Here is a 9,284-nt window from a genome sequence, read left to right as displayed (position 1 = left end):
TTAATAAACCTTGGCAAAAAGCCTTCCAAAACTAAGCCTCACTAAATAAACCACAACCTAACCCTGCACCCCGCACCCCACCCCTAAATTTCCTCGAACCCGCCCCCCACCCGTACATTACAACATTTCAAACAATATAAAACATTACATCACCATGTAATCCAATGTAAACCTATAATTACAACCCGACCGTTAAACAAACTCCCCTGCCTGCCCCTTCCCAGCTGTCAATCACCCCACCTATGTAACCGAACTAAAACTAACCAACCTAATCTTTCCCTGGCGATAACCCCGCTTAACAATTTATCAACCAACCTGTGCCAAACCTTGTCAAAATTCAAATATCCCCCGGCTTCCAGAAAGAAGGGGGGGGGAGAAAAAACTACCCACCCCCCTTTCTGCCCCCCAAAATAGGAACCCCCCCCCCCCAATTCTCTAACCATGTGCTTAAACATTCAAACATCTTGCCAAAACTTCCCGAACTTCAAGCAAATAAAGGTCCATACCGAGCCTGGATAAGTGCACTCCGTCATCCCTAAAAAACTCAACCGCCTCAAAACGGATTTCTTTGTGAGTCACTCTTCCAAAACCTAAACTGTGACAAAACCTGGAAATTTCAGAATTCACTTTCCTCCGCGCTCTATCAATCGCCCTAGGGTTTAAAGCCCCTCTCCAGATCCTCTGCGGAACCAACTCAGTCCACAAGACATGGCATCCCGACCATCGCTCCTTTAACAAGGACAGATCCCTCTTCATTGCCCTCAACAAAACAACACCTTTCACTCCACAAAGATCATTCTCACCAAGATGTATCAGCAAAATATCCGGGCAAATGCCCTTCACCATCGCCTTATTCAAACACGGTATCAGTTCCCTCCAAAGCATACCCCCCTTGCCCTTCCACACAATGTTAAAACTATTTTCATTAAAACCCAACATATTTCCAAAATAACTCTGGCACGCCTGAACCCGTGCCCATTTAATGAACGAATGTCCCACTATCCAAATCGTCAACTCCTTCGAGCTGGGCCCCGCCACCGAACCTGAAAAGAGAAAAATTAGAATGAGACTCATAAAAAGCAGGATGACGCTTGCGCCTCCCCCACATCTTCTCTCACATAACGCTGGACACAGGTTGAGGACCAGCGACCTAGCCGCATAATGTCCCCCGTAGACCAACCCCTATTGTGCGCCTCAGTTGCTGCCCCAATCCTAAATGAATGAGTCCCATAATGCGCCCCGTCCAACCCCATCGACTGCAAGCCTTTACGCAAAACCATGCGCAGTTGATAAGCGGTTACCCGGATACCATTGATATGCTGAAAAACCAAATCACCCTCTGACCCTCCTGACAAAGTCTTCCAACTGCGGGCCAATCGCAGAGGACACGTAGAACTGGGCGCCTCTGCCTCCAACCACACACCTTTTCCCATGCTTCTCTGATCTGTTTTGGAGCTGGCCAGCCAAATATGCAAACCTTTCTCCGCGAAAAACACTTTGCCCCAAGTAATGCCCCGTTTCACTTTATTGCCTAAGAGTTCCGACACTCTAAAAGCCCCAAAAAACATGAAAGCCATAAGTGTGGAAAACAAACCAACTTCAAATTCATCCCTGCAAACAGCCGGCAGAACTTCCAGCAAACGAGCCAAAGTCTGCCATGAAAGGGGGGAGCAGGACAGTTGACACCCTCCCCGCTCCCTAGCCCAGCCCTCGAGTATTCTCTTCCCTACTTCACCAGCGGAAGGGGAATAGCCCCAAAAACGTTTCCCCATAAAGGAGATACCAGCTAATTTCCCAGCTATGGTAACCCTGGAAAAGCCTTTCTCAATAAGGTCTAAAATAAACTGTATCACATCCTCCGAACGCCGCCATGCCTCCTCCCGCCTACAGGCCCCAGATGCCAAGAAATCCTTCCATGCAAGAGCATATGCCACCAATTGAAGCACCCTACATTGCCTACATACCAAAGGTGCTCCGGCATTGGGGTCGGTGTCCTGTCCGCCTCCTCGGCCAGTCCATGGAATCTCCCCCACTGCGAACGAGACAAAGCATCGGCGATGTCATTGTCCACACCAGGTAAATGTAAGGCTCTGAATGAAATGTCATGCCGAAGGCATCCCAGCACAAACACACGCACCAGCTTCAAAATCTGCTCATCTCTTGCTGACTGTCTATTTACAATCTCAACCACTGCCATGTTGTCCACGCGAAAAAGCACCTTCTTATGCGCCAATTCCTCACCCCACAGGGTCAAAGCCACCAGCAACGGGAAAAGCTCCAGGAATGTTATGCTCCTTCCCCCATTCCTCCATTCTTGTGGCCATTTCTCGGCGCACCACTTGCCCTGCCAATATAGTCCGAAGCCGTCACTGCCTGCCGCGTCAGAAAACATTTGAACATCCCATTGCACCTCCTCCTCCCTGACCAGTGGCACACCATTAAAGGAGTTCAGAAAGACTACCCACATGCGCAAATATTCCCTTACCCTTGCTGACAAGCGGACATGGTGGTGAGGTAAATGCTGTCCTGCCAGTGCTCTGCCCAACCTCCTACAAAAGGTCCTCCCTGCCCTGACCACCCTGCAGGCGACATTAAGATGCCCCAATAACACCTGAATGTCCCTCACCGTCACCTTTTGTCTGGACAACATTCTGTCTAACAATTCCAGCATTTTCAATTTTTTATCTTCTGGCAAGCGAGCCCGCATTGCCACAGAATCAATCTCAATTCCCAAAAATGATAAGGCTGTCGTAGGTTCCATTGTCTTCTCAGGGGCCAAAGGCACTCCTAATTCCTCCATGAGCTCATGGAAAGTGTCCAGAGCAATCTGGCATTCCGCGGAGCCCGGGGAACCGACAAAGAAGAAGTCATCCAAATAATGTGTTACCAGCTTGTGACCTGTGTGCTGCGTAAAATGCCACTGTAGAAAGGTAGTGAAACATTCAAAAAGAGCACATGACATAGAGCAACCCATCGGTAATGCTTTGTCCACGTACTATTTACCCTCAAAATGGATTCCCAGAAGATTCCAATCATCTGGATGGACTGGAAGCAACCGAAATGCCGACTTAATGTCACATTTCGCCATTTCTGCAGTTGCGCCCGCGGTCACCACTAGTGACATGGCTACGTCAACTGAAGAATATGACACCGAAGCAGCCTCTTCGTCAATGAAATCATTCACAGAAGACCCCTCCGGCCATGACAAGTGCTGAATCAGCCTAAACTGGCCTTCCTCTTTCTTAGGCACAACGCCAATAGTTGGTACAATCAAGTTTGCAATTGGCCAATCTGCAAAAGGGTCTGCCATCCTCCCTTCCCGCACTTCCTTCCTCAATTTGTCCTGCACTACCCCGCTATGCTCCGCCGCTGACTTCAGGTTATCTGCCCACCTTCTCAGCCTTGGCCCCCGATAGCCCAAATGAAATCCCCACTGAAACCCCTCCAAAAGCATCTGTTTCGCCCCCAAGTCCTCATACCCCTGTAATGCCTCCCGCAATTTGGGCAACCTAACTGGCGTAGGAGCTCTTTGGCCCAGTACCCTGTGCTCCCTTACCACCCCTACCCCCTTGGGATTGCTGCGACGCACCAGATGTACCTGCCCCTGACTGCAGCCACTGTTGACCACCCTGCGGTCTGACGCCCCAACATTTAACAAGGGGATGCCGCTTTCCACACTTGGAGCACTCGTGGCGGTACTTACAGTACTCCTGTGTGCACGATCCTTTATTAAAATCCCAACATGCTCCAATTCCTGTTTGTGTCGTGGCTGCGCCTCCCACCCCACCCCGGGTGGGCCTCCCCTGAAAGGGCCGGTAAACCAAGGGCAGGCCACTAGCTGTAAAAATAGTCTTGCCCCCGGCCGCTGCCCCCATCGTATGCTGCCATAAATCATTATCCAACTCTCCCCATTTGGCCTCCGAGTCCCACGCCATGCGAGCCCGGAACTCTTCATCATATTGGGCCCATGCGTAGCCACTACCCGTAATCTGGGCTTTCATCCATACATCCATATATACACTAGCGTAAATCAAAAATGCTGCTGTCCAGTTCTCAATAGTCAACGGGACTTTAGGGCGCTTGGCCAATTCATACTCCTCTTCCTTAGATCCCTCTTTGGACCTCACCTCCCTATGCAGAAACTTTAATATCTCCACGTATTCCCCTTTCCATATGCGCTCCTTAGTCGACAGCATTAAATGAGCCCCCAAAGGCTTGGTGACGCCCATATAAGGTAACTTCTTAATTTTCAATTCCTTACTTACCAAAGGCTCCTTTACCCCCGCTGCCTCTGTGTTAGTCCCGCTCTCCACCTTGGCATCCAGCGCTAATTCCTCCTCACCAGTGCCTACCCCAGTGTCTTTAACATATCTACCTTTGTGCAGTCTCCCTTCCAACATCCCCCCACTCCCCTCCCACCCCCGAGCCCACAGACACCATTTTAGGTTTGGCCTGTGTTCTAATGATCTCACCTGGCTCTAGTGAAGGTGCTCCAACGGACTCCGATCGCCGTGCCGACTTCTCAGATACATCCCCCATACGAGGAGCCCTCACCGATGGGACGCGCTCTCTTTTGGGTCTTGCCTGTTTCTGTAACACAGCATCCGTAACCTGTAACAAACTATGAGACACGTGAGAAGGCCCCCCCTCCTCCGGATCCTGCAATTCCCCTTCCTCGGGGCTGTCTTCATCGTAATCAAGCAAAATTGGCTCCTCCACCTGGAGCACCTCAGTAGCAAAATCCACAGAGTGGGCCTTACCAGACCCCGCCGGACCCAAACTGGCCCTGACGGCCCCAGAATATCCACCATGCGGGGGAGCCGACTGTACACGCCGGTGCTCCCCCATACGCTGACCTTCTTGAAAATCCATTGCCGTTGATGAAGCTGACCATCTTGGCCTGCCTGTCGTTGGGGCCAGCGAGGTCGCAACGGACCTTCGTGTGCTGGCCGCGATGGGATCCCTCGCCGGTACGGAATGTGCCGAGCCAGGCCTCACCCTCCTTTCTCCTCGGCGCAATTGGGCCGCACCCCGCCCTACCGAATCTGCTGCACCGCCACGCTCCCTGCCCTGCAAAGAAAAGGTTTGGACTGGTGTGCTGGGTCCCTGAACGTCATACGAAAAACCTGTCCCCTGCAAACAAAAGCCAGCATCCCTAAAACGCCTGCCCCTAGAAAAACCTGTATGAACCCTACTAACACAGGGGGGGGAATTCCCATCTTCATCCTCTCCACTCCATTCCAACATGGCCTGAACCACCGCAGACGCAGACCCAAGACCCCGACCCCCCCCGAACGGATGTACCCCCAAACCCTACCTGCCCCCCCCCTCTTGCCGCCCCCTGCTCCCCAGCTAGCCCGCGCAAACCCCCCTCGCACCCCCTGGCCCGAAACTCCTCCAATGGCTCCCCCTCCCTGAGCCCCCGAACCCCCTCCGCCCATGAGGGAAAAATATCTAACCCCTCCCAGGCAGGGCCCCCCCCCGCAGGATCCAACCCACCAGAAATCTCAGAATCATCCCCTAAAACCGCCCCTCCAACCCACACATCCTCAAACTGCCCCTCCCTACCCCTGGCCGAAAAACCCAAATGCGACGAGTGCATGGCCCCAAAACCTCCAAGCTCCCCAGGTGGAACCGCCTTTTGCTGACTACCCCACCCCTCCACCTGTGCCCATTCACCCTCCCCCAAAGAACCCCCCCAACCGACCCCATCGCGCCCCCTACCGACACAGGAGAAGAAAAAAGAAGAGGGCTGGACAACAGACCCTGTCCTGTAACCCCCTCCTCAAAAGCCACTCTGGGTGTAGCCGGAACAAAACCAGGAGAAAATACCTCAGTTGCCAACCTGTCCATCTGCTGCAAGCCCCTGTTTCCTGCCTCGATACGACCAAACCTCCCTACCTCAAGCGCGCGCCCTGCAACCGAAGATCCCTCTCCCCCATCATACCACGCGCTCAAAGCTGAGACCCCACCTGCTACCGTACTGCCAGCATCACCTGCTCCCCCGGCCCCAGTAACTGCAGCGCCAACATCAATAGCAGGCAGCGACGCCGAACGCTGCTTGCTGCTCCGCCCTCCCCCGCGCTTCACCCGCTCACTCTTCCCATGCAGTAGCAGAGGCTCCGATGCGCCGCGCCTCCCTGCTCTTCCCCCGCTGACAGCAACGCCGCCCTCCACCTTCACTCCCCTCAATACCGCCTCCATACCACGAGCCGGGGCCGCTCGCGGGTTGAAAAGGCTCACTTACCGAAACCAGTCGCGGACGTTTCGGCGACGAACATGCAGCCACCGCCGCTGCCACACCGGCGGAGGCTGGCCCCGCCACCTCCCCAATCACGAGGTCCATCCGGCCCGCCTCGCTAAGAAGCCGGAGGGCCTCCAGCATGCGGTAATCCTGAGCCGCCATCGAAAATGTTTAGTCAAAACAGCGCTAATTAAACTCAAAAAGCGCTAATTACACCAAAAAGCTACCTCACAAAAAACGACCTCCGACTAAGCTCCCAGCCACCAGGTCACCAAACCTAAAATGGTGGCTGGGAGCAGGAGCCCAAAGCATGCTTGGGCTCCTTTTGGGCTACAAAAACACAAGCCCAAAATACAAAATGGCCGGCGCCATGCCAGCCCAACCCCCCCCCCGCCACTCCCAAACCGCCCGGGGGGAGACCTTCCTTCGCTCGGCTACCCCCCCAAGCCCCCCTTCCGAGTGACATGGCTGGCTCTGGGGTAAACCTCTGGGCAGTGTATGGGAAGATGTTCCTCCTGCTGTTTTTCATAGGTACGTTATCACATTTTATCCTCTTTGACGTGTGGAAAAAAGTAAATTTTGCGAGTGAGCCGTGCAATTGAGATCGGTTGTTCTGGCAGTACTGCTTAAATAAACACGTTATTCTTTCCAATGTGGTTTTTAGAACCTGAAAAACAAAGTAATCTGTAGTGAAGGAGCGCACGTTGGACTCTCATTCAGTCATTGGCCTCTCTGCTGAGAATCTCAGCCAACCGTGCTTATCTGTGGTAGTGTAGTTAGTGCCACACACCCTGACTTCACCCACCACAACTCTGGATACTATTATTTGGGCTTGAACACCTCGTCTGCCTGTTACCATGATTTGACCAGTATGTCAACCTGCCATTACTTCAACCAAGCATTACTGCAACCTAATAGTGAATTTTTGCGATTCGCTATTTGATAATCGCAAACCACAATGTACATATGTGTGTTTCACACATTTAGCGATTCCCAGTGGGTCGCAAATAGTCCTACCTCACTAATATTCATGAGGTAGGTCTTGGTTTGCGACCCATTGGGAATCGCAAAAATCCCAGGGATGGTGGCCTACTGGGGTCAGCAGACCGCCATGTCTGTGACTGCTTTTAAATAAAGCAATTTTTTTTTTTTTAATGCAACCTGTTTTCCTTAAAGGAAACGTCATTTTTTAAGAGTAGGCTGTGGTTCGTGGTACCACTGCCTGATCTTAAAAATGATTTTCAGATTAGGATTCCCTTGGGGACCCCTTCCTGTTTGCAAATGGGTTACCACCTACTTCAAGTAGGCAGTAAAATGTGAATGTTTTGCGATGGCATTTCGGTTGCAAAATATTTACACATGCCATTGCGATTCGGTATTAGGAAGGGTCGCCCTTAACATGCCCCTTCCTAATACAGAATCACAAATCCATTTTGCGATTTGGTAAGAGGTTACCGAATCACAAAATAGAGCTTTGTACATTGAAAAAGGGTTTTTTCCGGATGCAAATGGGCAGATTCTGAGAATCGTGTCATTTGTGACCTAAAAAAAGCTTTGTTCATCTGGCCCAAACTGAAGCAATGGTTAATTATAATAGTAGAGGTTGAAGTGCTGGCTTCAGTCTTTCTTATTCAATGGTCACTATCCGTTTGTTACAGAAATAGAAAACCATGTTAACTAGGTCACAAATTGAACAAGCATTGAAAATGCAATAGGTCTCGCCCTAGTTTAAGTTGAAGCAATTCTGTTTGTAATTAGGTGGCTTTTTAGCTTTGCTTTTATTGGTATTTTTCAAACTTTCATGTACATAACATATATATATGCATATATGTATATGTATACATGCATTTATATTTGTATTTATATAGATATGCAGATGTATATAGATGTTTATGTATGTATTACCTGCTGGCAGTCGCCAGTAGGTAGTTATAGTTAGGACCTATTTTCCATGGGAAATCCGCAACATTCTATTTAGAATAACGTTGGCGTCGATTGATGAATCTTCGCGAAAGTTTCCAAACTTTTGGCCAGCTCCGGTCCGCTCCTATCCTGAAAATTTCACGGTGATTCGTCAAGCGGGGGCCGAGAAAAAAGGGGGGTCCCAAAATGCGTTTTCCCCATGCATTTTCCCATAGGACCTGTTGACGCAGCTACAGCCCGAAGTGCTGAACGGAATTACACCAAATTTGGCAAAGAGGTAGTCCTCAGTTCAGACTCGTGCCTTTTGCTTAAATGGTGTAAATCCGTTCAGTAGTTCCTGAGAAAATCAAAAGAAAAATCACATATATATCTGGGCGGAGCCTAACCACACTTCTCATCGTGAGATCTGATTGGCTGTCAGCACTTCATCCAAGAAGTGTTGGCAGCCATCTTGGGACCAATATACATGATAGCACCTCATTAAAAAGCATTGCAGTTAATAGAAGGTTTTAAGACTTTAGTTATATTATAAATCATTTGTTGATGGTACCATACTCATTTTAGGAATTGTGGTGTGTTCTAAGGTGATTTTACCATGTGAAAAAGCCTTCTGCTGTGATATCATGAATCATGTTTGAGAGCAAACTATTTTCTCATGCTTTTCCCACAGAGGTTTGGAAGGTGATCTATAAGCTAAACTGAGAGCATATTTTCTGTAAATTCACCTTATCTTTCTCAGTCATGTGAGAATGAAGTCTGACATTCTCAGTAAAACATGTACATTCAACAAGGGCAGAGACTGTCAGCTGATTCCTTTGTGTTCTACTGCAGCTTACCAGAGTGTTCTAAAGAACAACTAGAGCGCTAACACTCCTACTTATGACAAACGTATGGCACACCTGAAGCCATCTTGGTTGGAATAAAGTGGTAACTCTTAAAACATTTAATTTAAAAAGGAACAAAATGAGGGGGTTCTTATTGCCATAGAAAGTATGATTAGTGCTGCAGAAAGAAAAATTAGGGCACATTTTGAGTGACTTCTCAAATCCTCTTCTATTTCATTAAAAGATTCTGACATGCAGACTGAAACATGCACTTTCAATACCAGCAGCAGGCT

At 49.8% G+C, this 9,284-nt stretch overlaps 1 protein-coding gene across 1 annotated transcript; it reads right to left on the bottom strand.

Annotated features, from left to right (window-relative positions):
- Positions 1-452: 452 nt before the first annotated feature.
- LOC146871422 (uncharacterized) lies at positions 453-5,228 on the bottom strand. Its single transcript, XM_085599754.1, has 3 exons — positions 4,473-5,228; positions 1,965-2,032; positions 453-1,043 (listed from the first exon to the last, which is right to left on the bottom strand). Exons 1-3 carry the CDS (start codon positions 4,870-4,872, stop codon positions 1,011-1,013), a joined length of 501 nt encoding a protein of 166 aa, XP_085455880.1. The 5' UTR covers positions 4,873-5,228; the 3' UTR covers positions 453-1,010.
- Positions 5,229-9,284: the final 4,056 nt, after the last annotated feature.

Source organism: Triturus cristatus, chromosome 1_1 (assembly GCF_964204655.1).
Source record: "Triturus cristatus chromosome 1_1, aTriCri1.1, whole genome shotgun sequence".
Classification (NCBI taxonomy): Eukaryota; Metazoa; Chordata; class Amphibia; order Caudata; family Salamandridae; genus Triturus; species Triturus cristatus.
Note: the sequence above shows the minus strand (reverse complement) of the source record. Positions and strands in the feature narration are given on the sequence as shown.

What these genes read in the sequence shown, in the direction of transcription:
- LOC146871422 (XM_085599754.1), bottom strand. Translation starts at nt 4,872, where the DNA reads ATGGATTTTCAAGAAGGTCAGCGTATGGGGGAGCACCGGCGTGTACAG. An exon ending in AGCACCTTCACTAGAGCCAG is followed by an intron (nt 2,033 to 4,472) that starts GTGAGATCATTA and finishes TCTCGTTCGCAG; the next exon opens with TGGGGGAGATTCCATGGACT. An exon ending in CCAATGCCGGAGCACCTTTG is followed by an intron (nt 1,044 to 1,964) that starts GTATGTAGGCAA and finishes TTCTCTTTTCAG; the next exon opens with GTTCGGTGGCGGGGCCCAGC.